The 24,376-nt window shown below is 38.0% G+C and overlaps 1 protein-coding gene across 1 annotated transcript in view; it reads right to left on the bottom strand.

Annotated features, from left to right (window-relative positions):
• Positions 1–1,243: 1,243 nt before the first annotated feature.
• TPO (thyroid peroxidase) overlaps positions 1,244–24,376 on the bottom strand; it is a 43,307-nt gene continuing 20,174 nt past the window's right edge. The window contains exons 8-14 of the mRNA XM_049818738.1: positions 18,310–18,825; positions 10,956–11,214; positions 10,266–10,436; positions 8,507–8,744; positions 5,232–5,440; positions 4,546–4,716; positions 1,244–1,404 (exon numbers count right to left, since the gene is read on the bottom strand). Coding sequence (XP_049674695.1) covers positions 1,244–1,404; positions 4,546–4,716; positions 5,232–5,440; positions 8,507–8,744; positions 10,266–10,436; positions 10,956–11,214; positions 18,310–18,825 — 1,725 coding nt within the window. The remainder of the gene's footprint in view (positions 1,405–4,545; positions 4,717–5,231; positions 5,441–8,506; positions 8,745–10,265; positions 10,437–10,955; positions 11,215–18,309; positions 18,826–24,376) is intronic.

The raw sequence follows: 24,376 nt of genomic DNA, 5'->3' as shown, positions 1-24,376 counted from the left end.
TCCCAATTCACTTACCTAATATCTGACACGATAAGAAATCTCTCAACGTTGAGCAGTAACCTTGAGAGGTGTCTCTACTCACGGGGAGATCCTGGCGTGCAGCCTGCTGCCGTGAAGGAGAGCTCAACCGCCCTGGGCTGTCCACTATTTATAAAGTCAGATTTGCATACCAGCAAGACATCTGGATCACTGGTCCAGACAGCCCTTGGCTACTGTGTTGCCATCCATCCCCCAAAGTCCAGAGTAAGCTGGATGCAGTCATCCATACCCCCACTGGTGGTTATGGCTCAAGAGGTGTGGGGAGGAGCACACTGCCACACTGGGCCTTTGGTGATCTCACATGGCCTCACTTAGGGTTTCATGTGGGGGATGAGGTGTCACTTGAAGGGTATCCTTATGTGGTTCTGAACCACAGCTGGAAAACTGACTGGATGTACATCATATCATTGAAGACATCTGTTTGTTTGCAAGAAGTTAGATTTTTGCTGGGGAATTATCATTCTGTGTTTTGTTTGTGCACTTAATAATAAGGGACAGTGTAATCCCACATGTCATGACCAAGGTATTTGCTGAAACAGGAAACAATAAATGTGCCATCAGTGAGATTCAGTCTACCTAATATTGTGTGGCATATAGCAGTCAATATGCAAGATTTGAGCACTCTAAACTTTCTGTGCTTCCCTTGGGCACTTTGGTAAAGTAGATATCCATCCACTTGAGTTTGGATTGCAGGTTTTCATGGAGCTTTTGACAGATCTAGGCAGTCTTTCCCCAGAACAGGTATTGCTCAGCATCAGTGGGCAACTACACTCATACTCCTCACCTAAACCTTAAGACACAATACAGCTTCCATGAATACTGAAAAGCTGAAAACCAAGAAAATACATAATTTATGCTAGCTCTAAAAGGGTTAACAGTTTTGGAATGTAATAGGTGGAACTCTAGTTAAGATTTGGGTGCTGATTTTAGATACTAACTAGGAGAAACTGCCACAGATTTGATACCCCCCTTCATATGCACCGTCAGGAAATACTTAATGGTTTATATCTGGTAGGAATGGAAAACAAAAAGCTTACTTTTGTGTCTGTATTATTTATTCAATACCTTCATTTACTTTACAGAATCTGACTGTATTCTTTATGCCCATGACTCTGTGTAGAGGTTTTTTATGTATGTTAACAGCTCTTCAATAAATCTCAATTTTATGATTTTTACAGCATTGTAAAACAGAAGAGAGAAAGTTTTAATGGACAGTTGGTTCACAAGCATTACCAAGGCATGTTCTTCCATCTTCTGACAGCTTGTAAGGATCAGTATGCAGACATTTGTAGCTGCCTTTAGTGTTAATGCATTTAGTAGAAGGAGAGCATGGTGGATTAATTTCATTTTCACATTCATTGATGTCTGCAAAATGAATACACACTGATCAATAAACATTACAAATTACAGAGAGTGATTACTACCTTCTCATACACACCTTCTACAAGTATTCATAAATGAAGCATATTGTATACTTTCAGTGACACAGAGACACTGCCAAAGATCCTCATTGTTACTGTTTAAAGCACAGAGTTTGGGGTTTTTGTTTTATTTTGTTTTGTTTTGATTTTGGGTGTGTATCTGTGTGTGTTTGTTTTTAAGCTGGAAATGAAAAAAGAAAATGTTGTTTTGGTAACCCACCAAAAGCTACAAATGGCAATTGGCTGAATTTTCAAAAATCAAACTGTAAACTTGAGAGCTCTTCTTGCATGTGTTTATGTGCTAAGACTTCAAGTTTCTCTACAAACTTTCTCCATACTGTGCTCTATAGTCATGGTGAAAATAATAACACTGACACATATAACTTCTGTGAAATGACAATATCCTGACAGAATAATGAGCAGATGAATGATTATCCATTGGAAAATGTACATAAACATATTGTTCCTGAGGCCATGCAAGACCTTTCACTCTCACATTCTGATTATGTGATGAAATGCGAGAAGTGTGGAGTGCAGGAAAGTATGTACTCAGTGAGGGAAAGAATGGAGTCTTTTCCTTATTTCTGCATCTTTCTTTTTTCTGTGTAATATTTACTTGCAGGACGATTCTGTTGCCTAAATATAGGTGTCCAGCACTGTTTTGGAGAGTTTCCCATTGGTCCTGTATAATATTTGCCAGCTTGTTCAAAGTCTCTGACCCATGGTCCTGGGAAGAACTACAAGCCCATATGTGGGCAACTAGCTGAGCCTTCAGTGCCTTCTCTTTTTGGTTATATTCCTTTCCTTTCCTACCCTACCACAATGTTGAATCTGCTGCTCTGGGCTAAGTAGCTCTTTTTGACCAGTATTAGAAACTGACCCTCTAGGAGTGATTTACTGACTTAGTTTAGCATTGTCACTCAGACCACTTAGGGAATTCTATCACTGGAAATAGGATCAAGTCTGATCCTCTCTTAAATTTTAATACAAAGCAGTAGCTGTGTCCAAAGCTAGCTGTCAACTGAGACAGTCAAAAGACTAATCAGGCAAGGAATAATCTTAAACTTCAGAACCCTTAAGAAACACTAACTCTGGTAATACCTCTCTGAAGCAGGAAAATAATCTGTTGTTCAGGATGAAGATTCCTGAATAAGTACTACTGCCTCAAAGACTGCATTTTGGGTTAACTCCCACTGGCTTCGTCATCATCTGGGAAGGAGAACCTGCACAGGCTTTGCCTGCACTGTAATTCAATGTGCTGTTTCAGCTTTTGTAGTATGATAGTCATGCTATCTGTTAACTAGCTAACTCTTTTTTCCATCACTAAATAGTGCATGTCAGATCTTACCAGTGTACCGTACTAGTCAAAGACAGCAGGACTTTATTAAAGCAAAGTAAACAGAGTTATCTATCAAGAGTAAGATAACGCTTAATATAAAGGAAGGTAGCATAGTCTAGCACTAAATGACTTCCTGAATCAATAGAAATGATTTCTGTCAAAGCCCAAGTTAGTAAGCAGGAATTAACAGCTCTCAGATTCCTATGCTTTTGCCAGCAGGCCACTCTGTCTTTTCCAGAGCAGCATATAATTTTGAAACCATCTGCAGAAATGCTAAGCTCTATCCTCCTCATTATATTGCTTGACTTATTCCTAATTTGCTGAACATTTAAAAGAATGGGAACACATTGCAGAGACATGCATGGAACAAAGTGCTTTCTACTGTAAAACTCAAGTAGCATCTGCATAAGTGGGTTTTGATGGTTTTCTTTTAATAAAGGCATTGCTTATTTAATATATGCAGCGGTTTGTTTCCCTATAGCAGATATACAGTCTTTTGTTTACATTACTGAACATATTAAAAGAAACTAGGACAAGGAATGATTCATTCATATTACTTATTTATTCAGTTTGCTGCCAGAACATTAATCTATTGAAAAGATTTTATTATAATTCATTTAACAGCTTTATTTCTTTATATGGTATTTATGTGGGTGGAATTCAGTGGATAAATAGGATTTGAATAAAGGAAAGAGCTGCAAATTTCATTCGACTTTTTCCATACCTGGTATACAATTAGAATGAATAGCTTTCTATTCTGCTGTCACAGAAATACTGATAAGCAGACTTTATAGCAGATCAGCTGCAGCACTTGCATTCAAATTAATTTACCACCATCCGTAATATATTCCTAAATACGGCCTTTTCAGGTTTCATTTTCTCTCATGTTCTTATAAAGTTGAGCAGTTTGAGTATGTGTATGTGTATGTGTATAAATATAAATATAAATATACACACACCCCATTATAAACACACATATTTTAAATGTGAACAGAGAGAATTCATCCTTCATAGCTGTGAAGAATGAAGGTCTTTTAATGAAATATTTGCCACATTCTCTTTCTTCCTATCCTATTCTATCCAACAGTAAAAATAAGGCAAAAGGAAAAGAGAAGATAAAAGAATTAAAATAACAGAAAAGTATTCCCTGAAAATGTGTGTGAAATGTCAAAAGACAGTATCTTTTTACTGATTTTTCACCCACTCTACTTTTGTACCTGCAGTAGTAGTTCACTTCTGGCAAACCTTTTCACAGTTATTTGGGAGAGGGAGGTTGGAACTGAAGTGATAATTAATTTGCTTAATTTCACTTATTCACTTCACAGTATTTTTTTTCTTTGTCACTTTCGCTTAACTTATTAGGTTGATACATGGACTACTGGTGCGGAGCTCATTTTGTGTCTAGAGCATCCATTGAAACAATTCCAGGAAAATGACAACTGTCTGTCTTGCTCTTATGTTGAATGTAGAAGGAAGCAATGTATAATTCTGATTTGTTGCCTTTTTTCCCTACTGGTTGTTAATAGACTCAGTTTTTGCTTAATTCAGTAAATTTTTAGTGACATTTTCCTATCATCAACTTGATTGCTGAATCAGGATGGGTAGAGATCGAGATAGCAATTCTGGAGTAAGGAAAGTTTCACATTATCATATTATTGTACCTATAGGAGGGAGTTCATTTCTGATGAGCTGTGCTGGACTTCAGCTTTTAGAAAATTCAGAAACAACAACCACCAAAATAGATACCTATGCAAACAGGAGCCTCAAAATTCCATCCTTTATTTGTGCAGGTTAATTGCTCTTCTCCTTGTAATTGAAATCCATATTGACATGAATAAGTCACTGTAGATTTTCCAAATTCTGAACAGTATACAAAATCACCATTTTCCACACTCTTTGGTGTTCCACACATTTCCTCTACAAATAAAAAGACTGTATTACAAGCTTTTAAAAAATCACCACCTTACCCTTGCAAATGGACATTATTCTCCATTACTGCTATAAGTTAACTTCAGTGGAATTACTCACATGTTTTAAGGTGATTAAGAATTTAATTGTTCATTTCTGGACGAGAATTTATATGGAATACCTCAGGTTTGACTTACAATCTTTGTAAAATTAGTGTTATCTTCTAATAGCATGTTCTGTAGAGTTCTTAGTATTTTCTATCTGTCTAAGAACTCCTGCCCAATTGCCAAAATGTCTGGATATCTCACAAGCCATTCATGTTATCAGAGTGAAGTTGGCACTATCTTTTTTACAGAGGAAGTTGAGAAAGAAGGAGAGAAAGCCTAGGTCCCATTTCTAAGTTGTAGAAATACTAAAGATCTGCATCAGACCAGTAACTCAAGACCTGCCACAACCAAGGTCAGTGCTCTAACTGCTGATTACTATCCCCTCCCGTCAGAAAAGATTGGCAATTACCAGATTACCTTCCTGATAGAATTCTTGCCAAGCTTCTAAATTCATCCCAGGTATATTGTCACAGTGCTTAAAATCCTGTGGAAACTTTCCGAGTTGAAAGGCATCTGCTGGCACTTCAGAGATTCCTGTATTGTCACAAATCACGCGGGACAATGAGTGTTTTTTGAGTTCATGCTTTTGAGCTTCTGTGAAAACATTATCGTTTTCCCACCAAAATCTGGAAAGATTAATAGAAACATTTTGAAAAGATCAAATTCAAAGAGCTGATTATTCTTACTTTCACAGGACCCTATGTAAAAGACCAAAAATAAGAATTACCGCAAAATGTAGGTGGATACAACAATAATAAAAATAAACACCACGATCTGCAGACTTACATACCCATCTTGAAAGTGACAAAAAGGTTGATGTGAGTCTGATGTACTGGTCAACTCAGATGATGTGTTAAAGTCAGCCGATTAAAACTATTTATTATTCACATTTGCAGAATTGCGTTTCATTGATGATACAGGGCCACAAAAATATTACAATCCTGAGAGAAAAACTTGGAACTAATTTGTTTGAACTGGTTACTTAATCTTAGGCACACCAGCATTCACTGTGCACTCCTAAATTGTTATAAGCATGAATTACAGGAGTAGCCATAATAGATTTCCCCATACCATAGCTTTTGAATTCTGCTTGCCATTACTGAATGGTTGCTATGAAAACAGGTATTGCTGAATGCTCCTCTGTTTAATATGGAGTTCTTAATTTGCTAAGAAAGCTGTAGATATGCAGATTAATTATAGTAGAAATTTGTAAAGACAGCAATTGTGCTTTTGATCATACAAAAAGGTAAGCTAAGAGGACTGGCTGGAACAGAGTTGCTTTTTCTGTTTTGTTAGATTGGGAGTGCAGTGCCAGAACTTAAAAACCAGTTGCTGCTACAAAGGTGTATCTGTTAAAAGGTAAATATTATATATAATATATATGTGTGCATACACACATACATATGTGTTTAAAGATAAAAAGGAAAAAAAACACGAGGGGGGGGAAGGAAAGATAAACATTTTGTACATGAAGACACGTAATGAGTGGCAAAAAAAATAATTCTGAGGAGTTTGATAGCACAGCTGCATTAGTACATTAAACAGCATTAAGCACTGCTAAACTGCTAAGAGTACCACAGTTCCCTGTGGTACTCAGGCCAATTAGGATTTTCCCAAATGTTAGGCAGGATTTGCGGTAACATGTCCTACATTAGCAGTAGATTATGGATGTGATCACACTGTACAAATTGACCTCAGGTTTAACAGAGGACTTGGGTGTCTGTAATACTGGGGGAACAAGGCTGGGGTTTGTTCAGAAAATTATTTTTTAATCTACCCAGCAGATAGGTGTTTACTCTAACAAAGTTGCTCCAATCTATATGTATCAGGTGACCAAATTTTTACAGGTGATTTTTTCAGGGTTAGAGTAAAAAAAGAAAAAAAAAAAAGGCACAAGCCCTTCTATGCAAAAAATTACAAAGTCAGCTTCAGAATTTTTGCCCAACTATTGCAAATCCTGAGATCACAAAATGATTCAGAGTAGGAAGACACAGAAAAAGAAAGTCAAAGCTGATGGAATGGAAATGTTTTGTTCCAGGTGATTTGGCTAAGGTTAAGACAGTGCCTGAGTTTAGTAAATTGGAAAACAAAATCCTTTCATGTTTTGTCAGGTTACTGACAGAAGATTTTAAGGCTATCAGAATGGAGTTCCATCAAAAATTCTACTTAGTCCTGATTTCTGAACTTAAATGTATACGTTAGAAAAGATGTTTTGAAATCCCTACTGATGTGTCAATTAGGGTATCTAGTAAGCATGTAGTGTTACTGGTGCAGATATAGATAATACCCAATATTCTATCTGACAAGGCACTGCAATGAATGTTAGACTTTTCCATTCTTATACTTACTGTGTGACAACTATAACATGTTGTTACATACTTCTAACTTTTCTTAGATAGTTCCTTTACTCTTAATGTCAGAACACCATTTCACCTTTAAGTTAGCTGACACAAACTTTGTGGCAGAAACTTGGGGAATCCTTTCATTACTAGAACTCTCTTTTTCTCAGTTTAGAGTTAACATTAAATTATGCTTAAATTTAATTAATGTTAGTAGTATCATAAGGCACTGAATAATGGAAACAAGCCTGGAAGAACCTTGATAGATTATCCTTCCCCAGATAGGGTCAATTATGCCTGTACAATTCAGAGGACTTTCAACCACATTTTTAACACAGCGGAGTGGAATGTTTGTTGTCTATACAGTTTATGCTAATAAGATACCACCTTTATGATTAACATCGCTTTTTCCTGTGAGCTAATTAATTAACATTTTTTAAAGTTCAGATTTAAATTCTGCCTCGGATGCTTATTTACATAATGGTTTCTTTCCACAACAGTGACTTATGAGAGGAGCTTAAAGGTGAGAGTAAGGACCAGATGTACTTAAAACGCCACTGCTAGCATGGTGTGAGCAGTTTAAAATTAGTCTTCTCATGAGATTCAAAACCACTGCCACAAGTACATGACGGAAATGGAAAAAAGGTTGGTTTTATAATTGCTTCAGGAGCAGAAGCAAGATATAAACTGCATCTTGCACCCCTTTGTGACCTGAAGCTGCTTTTCTCCTGCCTTCCTGGTGTGGAGGGTTGTACTGGCGCAAGATCCTGGTGGCGGTTTTGCAGGGTTGGGTAAAGGGATGTCCTATGCTGTGTCCAATGAGGCAATTCCGGGAGCACTCTGCAGTCCCAGTTCACGTAAGACCAGGTACATGATGTTTTTATTATCCCCTCTAGGAAGCCTGAATTACAGTTCTTTGCCTATCCCTTCTGACTTTGCTGTGGTTACCATGGAAAATGTTGAGGTTCTTCCAGTTCCTGAGCCCAGTGCAGCCCTCAGGGACTGGATAGCTAAAGGCTGCACAGTACTACATCCATCCGCACAGAAGTTAGCTGCCCCTGCCACAGTTAACTGCTGGTGGCACCTTGCATTTTGCCCAGGAGTGCAAAGTTGGATATCTTAGTACCATAGAAACAATCTCCATGTCATTTGGGATTGACACTATATACAGACCAAAGAAGAATAAGCAAATGTCACCCAACAAAACTGAAGGAGCTAAGATAAAAATGTGGCAGTGGCAGGGAATAATTTTTGCAAAGCATATTTAAGCACCACGTTGTCCTCACATATCTGTAAAACCTCCATTGCTTCCGCTTTTTTACAGAAATTGTTCAACAGCATGAATAAACTTACCGGTCACCATCCCTTAGTGCTTTCATTTGCTTTCCAATTATACACGCAAACAGGGGACCGGTTCTAGCACCTGGAAGAAAGTCTTCTACCAGACCACCAAGCCAAACATCAATATTGCTAGGATTATGATACAATTCCATGATTTTTGCAGTGACGTTGTGATTGGTTATTATTGTTTTCAGGTCAGTGTGAGTTTCCAGTTTTGGTAAGCCACAGAATTCTCGCCAGTCATTATAACCTGTAAATATTATGTTAAAAGAAAAATTAGACTTGACTGTTAAGCATGATATATGAAATTAATAAATTCATAAGCACTAGATTCTGACAACCTTAATCACAGTCATGGGCAGTTATGTCTAAAAATAGCCCTATTATTATTGGTTAAATTGATCAGGGAAATGATGGCAGGATCTAAAACTACAGGTTATGCAATTGCTACGTCATTTTCATGAAGAAAAACAAAGGTTTAAAACAATGCTCCCATGTTTAAGCAATGAAAACATGACAATAGATAATAAGAGCATGCACTGTGTCTTGAGCTTTCCAGACTAGGAATACAGGATTTAGATGAAGAGTGGGCAAGGAGTAATCTGAATGAAGTTAGTAACTAAAGCACTTTACTAAGGAGAGTGTCCTAGGGTCCATGTCCAGCTCTCTAGACACTAGTTTTCTTTTACATTATTTTACATCCTTGGAATTAAACTCCCCTACCTCCCAACAAAAAATTAACTTCTGGTCTGGAAGGTCGAGCCTCCATTTCTACCCTTGGGTAGCTGAGAGCTTTAAACTCCAAGCCAGGCAGACTTCATTTCTACTGTCCAGGGCCAACGACTTGTGTCTGCCTAGCTGCGGAGGTGCACAGGAGAAATGGAGAGGGTCGTCACCCAGAGACATAGCGCTGTTTGACAGTCAGTCAGTCCCACCTCCATGGGTAGGACGTCGGGCTCAGAGCATAGAAGGGCAGCCATGTTTGTTCCTTAGTCATGCAGACAAGTGATCTGCTCAGGCAAGGGCTTTTAGTTCTAGGAACTAAAAATAAAGAGGCCCTGCCTGCCATGCTGAGGATCGCTTCCTCTGCTCTCAGGAGCTGTGGCATGCTTGTAAGAGGATTTTACACAGAACTGGGAACACGCTGTATTTTTTAAGAGCCGATGCAATTAAATTGAACTGAGCTCCAGTAGTTTTCCTCTAAGCTGGAACACCCATGGCCTGATGGGCTAATGCTCCTTGACTGTTAGTTCAATCTTACCCTGGGCTGACTGGAGGAAGAAATGTGGTGCAAAAACTAGGCACGAATATGTAACATTTCTTAAAATGTAGTGTATGCCTAACTAAGCCATCTACACCACTCCTGGAGACATCTCGACACCTTCTATGGTTGGTAGAGTCGATGAGGTTGTGTCTAACCTAAGCTGGGGGCAGCCTGCTGATGGCAAGTAGCTGCTGCAGGCAGAAACTCCACTCTGGAGCTGGTTCCAGCGAGAATGAGCCTCAGGTACCTACACTGAGCACACCCAGCTCCACTCACTAGTACTGTCCTTCTAGATTCCAGACTTAACAGATTATTTTAATTTCAAATGCTGTGGAATATTTTGTTTCCATCAAAGTTAAAAATATTAGCAACACTACATTTTAAAAGAGACTTAAGTTACTTTTCTAATTAACAAAGCTATTATTTAAAAGCCTACGATTACATCCCAAATATAAGCAGTTATAGTTCAGTTACCATTGGAAGAAAATTCAAGAAAAATCAATAGACCTGGGAGTCCATGATCACGGCCACGCTGTAAATTTAATGATGCTAAATCAAGCGAACCATTATTGGACAACACAAACAGTTTTTCTGTTAACTCCTCATTCAGCAGTTGATCTTGCACCTGCAGTTTTGCTGAATGTGCTAGAAGACCCCTTAGTAAAGGATCCAAGCCTCCTTTAAACGCAAAAATAGTATAATGTTACAGCATATATATAACCATTGTAACTTTCTTAACAAATGTGAATGCATGTACGTTTTTATGTTTTTTAAACATTGGCCACATAGGCTTCTACATTCAAACACATGTGAAAATATCCTTCAGGTTGGAATAGAAGTAATAGTCCTGTGAAAAGGCTCCATCTTCTTTTTCAGGTATAATAAAATTTGCAACCCAATAATACAGTCATCCACAAAAAAAGATATGAAATATCTTCATCATCAATCATCAATCATCAGTCTATTGTCAATCTACCAGACTGGTTTAATCTGGAGAGTAACTTTTGTCTGAATCAGACAACTATTTAACTCAGAATAATTGTTCCAGTTCATGTTTAGTGCTCTGGAACCTGTTCAACAACTTAAATCAGTGAAGCGATTAAATAAATGTTCCTATTCCTAATTCAAGATAAGTAACTTTGAAAAAAGTTACAATATTCTGGAAAAAAACCCCAAACAGTTTAAATAAAACCATACCTTCTTTAATGAGCCTCCAAGGACTAAAGAAAACTTCATGCAAATGAAGATTTGGGAGTTCTGGATCATCTAAATACTGGGCATTCAGTCGCCTTACTATTGGTTGGATTGTTGCATGACCAAAACGAAAAGCAGCTGTTGAAAATATGTTAGAAACTGTAGGATTCATTGTGGGATCATAACCTGTATAAAGGCCAATATACAGATTAAAAGCATCTGGACCAATGATTTTGGGAATGTAATCTCTTAACGTAATAATCTGAAAGAAAAAAAAAAAAGAAATGTTTATCGTTCAGCGTTTTTATAGATGAATAGTAATGATTCCCAGGTGCTAAATGCCTTTTTCTTCACTCATCTGGGGCCAAGCATTTGGCATGACAAAGAGCGGTATTAGCTGGTAAACAATATCAGTTTTATTTTTGCAAGAAGGAGACAAATGACTAGAGAGAATCAGTGGCACAGCTCAGTACAGTGCAACAGTCAGGCCCCTGTTAGATCTACCATAAATGCTAGACCAAAGCCTCCTGAGCAGGGATTACCAGTGTTGTTCACTTAAAACCCACGGGGGTAATCCACCTCACGGGAGGTGTGCTGAGATTTAAAGCCTTGATTGTGATTGTGTAAATTATAATGCCTTTAAAAATGGCAATGAAAGCATGAATTGCTGTAAAATCTTTCAAGAATAGCTGTTAATATGAACAGATTCTATTTTCAGGCATATATTTGTAACACAAATCCTCTTTACTAAATATTTGAAATGACCAGGCTTTAAAATACTGGTGCCCAGAATCCCTTGGTAGACATTTTATGCTCAACTCAAGCCAATTTATAGGCTCCTAAAAATCACACTTCAAAAATGAAAATGCTGATAAACACCTTCTGTCAAATGCCTTTATAATGGAATAGTATTATAGTTGCGTGAAGAAAGCATATGAGTAATCATGACCAAAAAAAAAAGGGGAAAACAATCTAATGTACCAAATAAAATGAAAGTGCATTATAGGTTAAAGATTACACTGAACTCAATAAAGCATAATGGGATAAATATGAAGCATAATGAACTCAATAAAATACCTTATAGATTCAATATAGTGTGCAATAAAATATACAGACAAATGTACTTTGAGCTTGATATAGTGCATATTGAAAAGCTAGTTGGCATAAAATGACCTTATGAAAAACTTGTATCTTTATTTTAGACACAGCACAGAGACAAGCAAACCTCTCCAGAATTTGCGCACTTTTCTCAGGAGGCAGAGGTAACAACCTCTTTATGTTTTCAGGTCAGGTCATGCAGTGAACAAAATATTTGAAAGACAATAGATTAGAATTTCTTTTACAGCTCCTTTAATACAGCATATGAAGAAAATAAAGTAATTGCTAGAACTTAATATTGACACTACCATTTAAGAAGTTAACCTTTTCCTACATTCACAAAGGTTTTGCAAGACAACAGTTCTTTCTAATTTTCGATTTAGAGTTAGTTACAAGCAAAGACTTTAAATAGGACTAGGATAGCCATGGACACAAACATCCTGACATGACTGTAATTTTTTGGCTCATTGTAAATGAAATCCCAAGCTAAGCTGCTCGTAAAGGCCAGATTCCCTGAAAGAAAGGGCAATTCAGATTTTTCATTTGCTCCAGAGGCAAGATCTTCATTTCTTTTTTCCTTGAGGGGGGAAGGGGAGAGAGGTTGCAGTTTCAAGACATAAAAATGAAAAGGCTAAGGGTAGAGAGGGTTCTTATGCCTGCCTTGAGCTAGGAGAGGCATCTGTTTGATGGAAACTTCCAATGGCTAAATGAGACTCCATCAAGTAGAAGAGATTTTTAGACAATACAGACTAAGATGTTACTAATACAGCAGAAGGTGATACTGCCAGAAGGAATCTGGAGTCTGACAGAGAACCACATCTAAAGTAGCATCCAGTATTTGTGTGGTCTTTGAATGTACCTTGCCTGAATTCATCTGCGTGAAGTCAAAGAGATGCTCACTACAAGTTCTCATAACTGACACATATATGTTTTAAAGAAGGTGTAACCAGCTGACAAACATCAAAATTATTTTTGTTAAAATTCTTCTGCATGCACTCCCTGCTTTGAGAGAATGATTTGAAAGGTTTATTTCCTTTCATATTTGGCATAAAGAAGCATAACACTTTCTTTCAATACGGTGTTCCTCCAACAACTAAGATTCTCCTGTGGAAACAAAGGAACATGCTTGTCTAAAAATACGTCGATAAAATCAGAGCCAGAAAGGGACTATATGGAAAAGAAATTGCAAGTAAGTACAGTGAACTACCATTTATAACTTACATTGAGTCTATTTATGAATAATAAATTAAATTCCGGGTGTTTGCACCAGCATAAGGGATTTATGTGGATCTAATGAGTCTGAACCTGCAAGGTATTGGGTGGTCTCAACTCCTTGTGACATTTATGAAATAACTGTTAATCCAAGCTCCTCTTAGGATACATTCAGCACCTAATAGCATCAACTCCAAGCTGTATAGCAGCTTCATCAAGAAATTAACTTTAATCAATAATGTAAATGTTTCTATTGTCTCATGGCACTCATTGTTTCAACAGAGTAATTCAGTGAAAAATGATGACAAATGGGCACTGTCTTTTAAAAAGAAGCCCATATGCTCAATTTTGAAATTACTTAAGTAGTCTATATGACCAGATTGTAACAGAGAGATTACGAGTACTTAAATGCTGTTCATTTAGTCATACCAGAGAAAACAAAATTTTTATTTTCTAGCAATTTAACCAATCATTTGGTAAGTATCGAGACAGAAACAGAATCTGAGTGATTACAAGACTGTCAGAAAAAGCTTTGTATAGATTTTACATCATATTATGAATCACTTGTGAACTGTTTATAGAAAAGTAATTGAATCCTGACATGCAAATACAAGAATACTCCATGTTAAACAGGCTATTAGCGTGAAAGGCAACATCCCTCTCATTCAGAAGGCAGAATTACAACAGGGGTTCCCAAGTGTCCTTATGAACTCAGCGAGCATCCTGGCTGGGTTTGCCTCCAGGCTGGGCCACCTCCAGTGGAAGTCAGCCATACATTAGATATTTGGGAATAGGTTACATAATTTCAGATTATTTTTGAGAAATTTTTGTTTGTGTTAAAAGTTATTTCAAATTAGGTGCAAAAGATACAGAAATTTTTATTACTTCTCATAAGGTTCAGCAGACTTTCCTTGCCAAAACCCCTTCAGTATTTTCCAAAGTAGGTGTGAATGGGGCACAATGGATGGAAAAAGACAATAAAAAACAGGCTGGAAGAGAGAATGTAAAGATATGTGAACTATCATAAGTAAGGCCAAAAGTGCAATTTGTCTTTGCCATTGGCCAGAGGTAACTGCAAAGAAATATTATCTCACTAAGATACTGAAAAGCCAATTAAGTGAAGCACCTGCACTTGGGAAAGATTGCAGAAATAATAGAGAACAACCAAACATAGCAATGTTTAATTCATTAAAATGATGCGCACAGTTGGTTTGAAGTTCTCACTGTAAATATTAAAGGATTTACAGATTATATTGAAGTCCTAAACTTTTATGTAAAGGGTGATTATATGAGAGTTTAATAAAGAAATGAACACATTATTATAGTTCTGTTAATAGTTTGAACTATACTCTTTGTAAACATGAGTTATTACAGTGTGCATCACATACTCTTTTATAATATCAATTATTTTTCTATTTATCATTTATAATTTCATAGAGTTTAAGCTCCGAGAGGAGTTATGTAATCATCTAATTTCACAGACAAGTTTCATCCATTAGCCATGTTGAACCCAGTAATTGTAGTTAAGGTTAAGTTAAAGTACATCACCCACTTTCAACCTATGCCTCAGATCATGGCAGAGAAGTAGGGATGCAACATGCTCAGAGAGCACAAGCAGATGTGAAGCAAGTGAAAAAAACACCCATATACACATTGGAAACAAAAGGTCGTTGTCAGCTACAACTGGGATCAACTGGCAGTAACACCATTAATTCAAAGTTGGTTCGCTGATACTGTAATAAATTAAAGAAAATTTGATTCGGATTGATCTGCAAAAGTCCTGCTTCACTCTAACTAGTGCCACATCATCCAGTTTTCACAATCCAAATGGCACATCAGGGGAAACAGTCTCTGGAAGGAACACCACGTGTGCATGCAATATTGTCCTGCAAACCACGTATGTAGAAAATAGCAATGTTAAGACTGTAGCAGTTGCGTAATTGAGCATTTTTTCCTATTCTGTCCACACTTTTTTTTTTAAAGGAAAACAAATCTAAACTATTTTCTTTCTCAGGACAAAACAGGATTACGCAAAACAAGCAGATAGTTTCATTTCAGTTAGTAAATGACAATGAAAAAATGTCTTTTTGCACAAAACACAAGGTAAATCAGTGTATGTATTTTTACCACTGTATACTGCAGTGTTAATACTTTAGAGTTAAGCATGTGTCATTCCAGTAAAATACAAGGGGAGAGTTAATCACTGTTGTGACTTATATAAACTACTACTTATCAGGGAAACATGTCTGCAATGCAACCAAAAAAATCTGTTTTGTCCAGGATATCAATAGGCACTTGTTATGTTTGGTAACTTTGTCAAGTTTCTATTATTAAACACTTGTCACTAGAGATATTTATGGTGCCAAAAAAACATCCAGGAGGAAAAGTATGGTCTATAGAGAGATTTTTTTCATCCTCCTTATTCTAGAAAGAAGGGAATGCCTTTTGTTCAATTCTCTATAATTACACACCCACAGGCAAAAATTATGCTTGAAAGTATTCATTCCAAAAAGAGAGAATTTTAGAAATGTGTAGCAACTGAAACAAAATTTTAGAGTGGAAATCTCAAGGTAACTTCAACTAGAGCTGTCATTTTTCCCCTGGTTAGCATACCACATTAATAGAGATACTCCAATTATCTCTCCTGAATGAATGTCTCTAAACCAGATAGATAGAAGTCAAATACATTTCTAATGAGCCATAGGCAAATCTCATTAGTCTGTGATAATGCCAGAGATAGTAAGTAGCCCAGATTCATGTGGTGTGTTGCCTTGCACAGTGTTTTCTTTAGGCCATAATATTAGTGGACATAAATCAGAAGTGTATGAATGCACAGAGGCCTACTTTTGGATTTGCACTTTTCTTCTAACAAGTATTGCTTGTTAGTATTACCAACAAAAGTATTACTTTTGGATTTGCACTTTTCTTCTAACCATTCTGACTTGTCAATGCTATTATTTTAATGTAAACGGCACATTTACAGCAGAGCAGCTGATATGGTTAATGTATACAAAATATGTGTTAGAAAAGAAGCCAAACTTTTCAAAAGGACTGACTAAATACAATTAAATAACTTTTCTGATGTTATTTGGCTTTAAGTGCAAATATAACAACACACCAGCAAAAGCAGGTGGTTTCTGAAAGGAAACATTCTGCATATTCTGCTGACTAAAAATTGTGTCAAAAGAAATGTGTTTTACGAGAATGGTGAAATTTTCCTCCCTCCTTCCCCAATTTATCTTCAAAAAAGTCTCCTTTTCGTACTAAAACCTATCTGTTTGTAACAATCAGAAAGCGTAGGAAAGTCCCCTAGCCTTCAGTTTATTCTGGTCCTGATATTGCTCCTCCAGTATTATGGATTATAACGGACAGACTGAATCACTGTGTCTTAGGTTGTCTGATTAAAGGTCAGTCTCCACAAATGCAAAGGCCCTGGTGAGGCTTGGAGGAGCGACGTCAGGTGGAGCAACCTGAGTAACCAAACCATTGAAAAGGGGCTCGTGGGATCGTCCGTTCCCCAAGGCCACTGGAGAGAGTGGCCAGACCCCGAGACCGCGTGTGAAACCTGCCAAGATGAGCCAACAAAAGGAACTGTCCTCCGAACATCACACAGGCAAAAGGGGTGGTTGCCTGCAGCGGTGGGAGTCGCTGTGGGGTGCAGGGAGGAGATGACTTGGGGGGGACTAGGTAAGAACATCGTTTGCAAAGTTTTAGGGGGATTGTGGGAATGTGTGAACCACAATGGAGTACTCAGGGAAAGGACTAAAGGTGGGGAAAGGGAGGGGCCAAGGTGGGCTGGGGAGGAACAAGCATGGCAAAATAGAGGGAAAAGGGGATAAAAGGGGTTAACCGTCTGAGTGTGAAGAGTTAGCTTTCAGTGTGCTCATCTGACTGAGCCCTGTGCTTGGTCTCTGCAGTTCAAGCTATATTCTTCTGAAATCCTATTTCCAACTAACCCCTTTGCGGGTGTACTCTCTATTCTGAATGCGCATGTGCAATCACCAGGCAGTTTCCAGCCAGACCAGAGATGATGAGCAACATAAGGAAACTTGAGGACCTGCAAAGAGCATGAGTGGGACCCTGAGCCTCAGGGGCTTGTGAGCCCAGGCATCAGGAGCCAGACCAGCTGTGGGACCAGCCACCGTGCAAGGCTGTCCGGGAGAGCTCCACGTTGCCTGTGTGTGTACTTCACTAATGGGCTTCAATCCTGAGCAGCCGCAGAGAACATGGGTCAGGCCATCCCTGCCGTTCCCGTTCATGTGAGTGCCAGCAAAGGTGCTGCTTTTGGTCTGCGCTGCTTGGTGTGGCCTGCCACGTGTGTGCGTGTGTCTCCCCACACTGAAAAACAGAACTGTGAGGAAAAAGAAGTTAAAGCCTGCGTAGCTATTTCGGGGGTGGCGGGGGGGGGGGGGGGGGGGGAGGAAAAAAAAGTAAAAAAAAAGAAATAAAAAGGAAAATGCTGGGTAGAAACAGACTTGCCTATTCTCAGATCTAATATAGACATTCTTATGGACTCTTTTCTTCTGTATTTTCCAATATCTATTTCTCCTGCTATCTCCTATCAAGAGTAGCCCTTGAAGTTTATGCATTAATGCTTCACTGAGAACTTCATAGGCATTTTTACACAGGGAAACTTTTGATTTATATAATACCTTTGCGAAAGTAAACAATGTGAACACTATGTAAATACAGAGACATTACTTTTAAATTGTTTCCTTTACCAAAAAAACTACCAAAAATGCATCTGAAAAGACCTCTTCAAAGACAAAATAGATACCAGAGAATCCCACAGAAAGATGTAGCAGAGTAGAAACTGCCATGAAAATCAGAGCGCTGAGGCGTCTGGACAAACTAAGGACCAGGACATTGCATTCAGGAAAGTGGAAAATGGAACAAACTTTAAACATGCCAAATTTGAAGTGCAGAAATAGGTGGCAAAGGTAACATGATCTCAAAAGCCACTCACAGAAACATATCTGAAGTTTTGTGATCAATTCTGTTCTAAGATATTCACTGCAATATGTAGATAAGCAAATAAACAGCCAACCTGATGCAGAGCACCGACAATTTTTCGTGCTTCTTGGTAGACTGTCTCAGCGCTCCAGTGGCCGTTGATGTTTTTGAGGGCTCTGGCCAGGCGGTTGTGCTCTCTCAGCCACAGTGTGTGCATGGCTGCCAGAGACGTGACCTCACTGGATCGGCTGTCCCCGGCCATAAAGCATTCAATCCTCTCACCTTCACTTGAATTCGAGTCTTGTGCACAAGGTGATGGGATCCGGTCTGTAAAAGGCAGGTATTCACGATGGTTATCGTAATATTTAATGTTTACTCTAAGAAGGCCTTCTTTGCTTGTTAAATTCCTCAGTTTGTTTTCAGTGGCAGGGGTACTGCCATAGACAGTAGAAGCATCAAGGAAAGAAGTTAAGCCATTGATCTGTTGTCTTGGATTTAGTGTTGATAGATTTCCAAAGAGAACACCATGATCACCAGTGCTGCATGCGGGAGATGAGCGGTAGAAGGGCAGGCAATCCATCCCTGCAGATAATGTGTCATTGGTGGTCACCTGTATTAAAAAAGAAATGGGTGTTTTCTGAGGTGAAGAGAACAGCTGTGGATGTTAAGTTAAGGCTTGTGTAAATATGTCCATCCTCTGCCTCAGTTTTCAGTTGTTCAGATCTCATCTACTGAAGTGATGTATGTTAAACCTGTAGAACTTGTTTTCCTTCAGATTTAAGCAAAGACATGATTCAATCCTTTTTAAGCAAAGACAAAAATAAAACCGAAACCATTACTCTGTCATAAGAGCAAGCTACTGATGTAACCCCTTCTGCATAGATCTACACCTAAATTAGCCTGGCTTCACAATCAAAATTCATCGTGGAATGTATCACAGTGAAGACATTAACATCTGGTCAAATTATGTTCTACTGAACACCGAATAAAACAGCAGGTTTACATGTATACACAAAAACATAATGAAGAGTTTCAACGTCTGCAGCAGCACGTTATAAAAGCTTTGTTTCAATACTTAATTCTAATCCAGTTTCCTAACTAAAAAAGGCATATGTAATTATTCACTCTGCTTTCTGCCAGTCCCCCACAATCCTTTTCCCACATTATATCACAGCGACAGGTGTCTTACAAGTATTGAATTCTGGCTATATTTATAAAAAAAGCAAAGGCTGCACATAGCCTTTGCCAAATGAAAGGCTTCCCAGTCCTTTCTCGGTTTGACCCACACACAGTCAAGAGACCAAAGTCAAATGGTGATCCAGCATTGGTGTGCTAGTCAGAAAGGATATAGTCTGAACCAGCCTGTTGCTCAGTCAGCTATTGCAAATATATGTAAAGGGCATGAGAGAGACATGTGGGAATTATCCAATGAGACCTTGGGGTATAGGTAAGAGTACTACGAGAGAATACAGCCCAAACCAGACAGCTAGAAGTTTTGTCACAGGAGAGCACTGAAGGTGGTATGTGACTAACTTAACAGGTGTGGGCAAGGCAGCAGAGATGCTGGAGGAGGAGAGAAAGAAAGAGGGAGAAAGGTTTTATTTGCACCGTAGAATATCCAAGAGGAAAGATCAGAACATCAAGTCTACTTCAAAGAACAGAGTTCATCACTAAAACAAAACCTGCCATGTTTCAGAATTACTAAACTCTCTCCATGTTGTCTAATGCAGATTTGGCTTTACAAACTCTTTTTCTGAAAAGCACATTATTTCCAAATTCTAACAGTACTGCATTGTGCAGCAACAATGAGCCATAACAGCCTGCCAGTTCCAAGAGTTTAAAAAAGATTAACCTCAATTAAAAATGTTATAACAATCATGGAGTGTGAGTTTCAGGGAATATAAATCTAGGGTTTTCTTATCAATTGATCAACATGAAGTAGTTACAGGCAACACTTATTAAAGCTGCTGAAATATCCCAGAAAAAAAAAAAAATCTTCAAAAACTTGACTAAGAGAAAAGAAATGTTTTGTACAGACACCTGAGCTAACCCTTCTTATTTGTATTCTATCTTTCTGCTTGATTTTCATTTTTCAAAACTCTTTGGCAGAAGACAGTGAATACTGCAGATGTTATACAAAATGATGTAATTTCTTCTTCATTCTTTTAATAATACAGAGATCAGTCTGTGAAGATAGAATGGTCATTAAAGTGGGGTTAAAACTAACAAGGCAACTTTGGAATGGAATTCCAGAGCTTCATATAACAACATTGTTACCTCATTTATTATACCAATTAAAATTTTCTTACTACTGAGAACTCATGTCAGTAGGGATTGATACCAATAAAGCATTTAAGTTAAGAAAAGGTTTCATTTATTTTTCAAGTTTTGTTTGGTAAAAAAATTCTACCAATATTTCTTGACTACCTAAGTTTTAGCAAATCAAAGTAGGTTATTTTTGAAGGAAATATGTAATTTCTTTTTCCTTTTTCTTTCTTTCACCGATTGCTGAAATCAGTAATTTCTCTGCTTGAGTTTGCTATTTAGTATTTGTCTCTATTAGTAAGTCTCTTGCTATTACTGTGGCTTCTTTTTCCCCTCAGCTGGTAATGAAAGCAAGAAGCTCATCTCATACTACAAATACCTGAACTTGGCAGCCATAGAATTGTATGTGTTTGACTGCCTCCTGCGTCTAGTTATCAGGAAAGCCTGGAAGAATTCAGGTATCAGTGGGAAAAAATGTATGAGCCACCTTTAAGTTGTTAACAGTGAGGCTCACAACAAAACATATCAACAGTGAATGAAGTTCATACTGAATAATCTTTAGTTAACTGTCTCTGCAATTTCAATTCAAACCATTCTGTGCCCCAGTGGAGAAAAACAGCAGTAATGAACATTAAGGGGCTGGCAGAACTGCATAATGCAGTCCTTTCCCTTTTCATAGGGTAAGTAGTGTGTAGCCAGCAGCTGAATGTGCAAATGAGAGGTTCCTTACGTTCTTATTCAAATGACATAAAATATTATCTGACAGAAAAAAAAAAGAGACCCTTTTCTGCTGAAATGGGTACAGAATCATATTTTTCTCCAAAACTAATGAAGAATATCCATATCTTTTTTTCTCTACCTTGCATAATTCTAGAGAGAAAAAAACCTCACAATAAAACCCTCTCTGGCCGCAATAGTTTTCCTAGTATAGCTGCATGTTGATTTAAACTGTTATTAAATATGCAGTGTCAAACCTGTTTATGGTGAAATTCATTTATATGTAGGAAAATGAAAGGCACTAATTGTTTCACTGTACTACAATGACTAAACTGTTATTTTGGTTAAAGAAAAGTCTTTCTTATTGTGAAGTTTTTCTGTGGGAAATGACCTTGTAAAAGGATTTTTGCTGTAGACTTAAAAGAAAACCTAGCTTAGGGTCTATGAAAGTTTGCCAATACGGAAAACATGAATGTTTATTTGTGGACACTCAGAGGAGAGTCAATGAATCCATCTGACAGTGAGCTTCTACCTCTGAAACACGGAAGAAAAAGGCAGGAGCTCACTTTGCTGGTTGCTGAGTGCGCACAGATTGATCCATTTGTAGCTGAGACGGTAACCTGTCATGTTACATGTCACCTTTTGCAAATCACCTCACTTTTCTGTGGCTCTGGTTCTTTTCCACCTTTTTGTATCTGAACTAACTGACTGAAAGCTTTTCAGGATTGTATCTTACTATGTATATGCGCTGTGTCTAACATTGTCAGCAATGTAATTAATACTGAATGAAGTCAGTAGCTCTCCTATGAAAGTCTTTCTAATGCCTCATTATGTCTCAGCCCTAACCTGAAATAATCATCTGAGGAATGACAGGTTATCTCCACAACCTGTTCCATGTGTCAGGCTGCTGTAAAAGAAGTATAAACTAAAGCTAGTGATTTTTTCATTATTTTTTTCCACATTATGGGATTCTAAAAAGATACAGAAAAAGAATATTCAGGCTCTACCAGAAGCTGCAGGCTCGATGTGAGAATCACTGGGTCAAATTCTATAGCCTTTATTATGAAAATGTCCAGAATAGAAAATCATAATGGATCCTGCTAACCTATGAATCATTTACCTACACTTGTTATTAATATTAATGCACCACCGCAGCTTTCAATCCTTCATTGAATTGCACTGACTCAGAACATTTTCCAGACAGCTTCCCTAACCTGCACATTCAGGAGCTTCCTCTCCCCGGTGAAGCCCCCAGAGAGGGCATGCAGCTGTAAGCACGGTTGTCCTTTGCCGTGGGTGGATTCTCCCTTGGGTGCTGCAAGAGTGCAAACTGCAGCCTCTATGTTTACATTGTTGGATAATATGCTATTGATTTCGCTGTCTTTGGAAACCAGCCAGAGTTTCTTCATATACAAAATGAACATATAAAACTAACTGTGGCAGTTTTCCAAATATTTAATAGGTGGAGATTAGTCTTAAGATTTCACAAAGAAGATCAGTTCTAGGGGGTAATAGCATTTTGTTTCAGTGTTCAAAAAATAGTTCCTCTGGTCACACTAATAACTACAACTCCCCTCCTTTTTAAAAAAAATACAGTGTCTATTCTTTGCCTTTGACAAAAACAATCACAAAATACTAGACATATAATAAAAGCAAAAGAGCAACCATCTTCATATCTGTCCCTCTAAGCTGTGAATAACAGAATAATAACAAAATGGAGCTGAAAAATTCATGGGACTGTGATCATGTAATGAATCCACAAGTTGGGAAACTTATCTAATACTTACAGGGTTGTGTCTGAATTTCTTTATATGTCTCCCTGCCATGGCCATTCTGAGTATCAGGCACTAATTCCCAAAGGTAGCTATGGGCTTGACCCCATGCCCCTGCTGGGCTACACTGCTGAGCAAGGGCTGCTCCTAGGCTACATTCAGTGCTAGATTTAGTACATGTACATCTAACTTGCCTTCAGAAGCATCCTTGAAACATGCTCTGTGATGAATCTCTTCATAGCTCCAAGATAGAAGTCTGAAATATGTCCCTTGTTTAGAGCACTGAAGGATGCACTTGAGGATCTATGCCATGGTAATGTGTGCAGCTTTTTTCTCTCTGCGCTGTAATGCCACTACCACATGAATAGTGTTAGCCTTGCAGTCCTTTTTCGAAGATCCCTTAAATTGTCTCTTTTTAAGCAGATGGGATTTCTAGGCCTGAACTAGTCAGGGTTCAGAGGTTAGACTTCTATGGTCCCTGTGATCCACATTTGACTCAAGTTATAGGCAACAGTATAAGTCTCTTCTCATTTTAAAAATCTATTTAGTAATAAAAAAATGTGGGGGTTTTGCACTTAAAGATCAATACTAATTATGCTCTTTCAAAGACTATATCATAAACACAAAACATAAGCTTTCCAAGACTTTTGCAGTTTTATATCTAAAGCAAAGTGACTTTTTTAAAATGGGAGTCCATACGTAGCCACGTTGTGTCATGGTGAAGACATACTCCACCTCCTTCATCACATCATGTGAAGCACTGCTCGTCAGGGACTGGACTTCTGCCCTAGCCTCTCCTGATAAGACGTTGGGGATGGGAACATTTCTAAGGCTATTACTTAACAGCATAAACAGAATAAATAATTTGTTGCCTCAGATGGAAATTTGAGACATAGTAAACTAGAGGGTTTTGTCAGAACTATGGAAGACTCGTTGTAATTAGGGCTGTTGTGGCTAAACCAGGTTAGCCAGTCACTCAGTGTCCTGAGAATGTGATTCTTTAAGAAGTCTGTGCTCTTTCTGAATGCTCTCAAGCTATGCTTGCAAACTTTCTCCTGGGTGCGAGAGACTAGATTTACCTGCCTGTGGTAAAATTGCAGGCACTCATTCATTTCACTTGGCCTTCCCTGTGTTTTAGATTCTCTCACCAAATGGAAGACGGGCCATCTTTCAACACAGGAGCTGACTTGGTTCCCATTACAGTTAGCCGAATATTTCCCTTCATGTTTAATGGAAGTCGAATGAGGCACTTAAGGCAAAAGGAGACTGTGGCATACTTATCAATTACATTTTGTTGAGGGGAAAGCATTTTCTATGGAATTTATTCTCTACATTGGCTTCAGTGCATAGAGAAGCTGGTCAATAATCAAGCTCCAACCCTAAGGAAAGTAATTTAAGTTGCTTTGG

Source organism: Accipiter gentilis, chromosome 16, assembly GCF_929443795.1.
Source record: "Accipiter gentilis chromosome 16, bAccGen1.1, whole genome shotgun sequence".
In the NCBI taxonomy this organism is placed as follows: Eukaryota; Metazoa; Chordata; class Aves; order Accipitriformes; family Accipitridae; genus Astur; species Astur gentilis.
The sequence above is the reverse complement of the archived record's forward strand: the minus strand, read 5'-3'. Positions and strand labels throughout refer to the sequence as shown.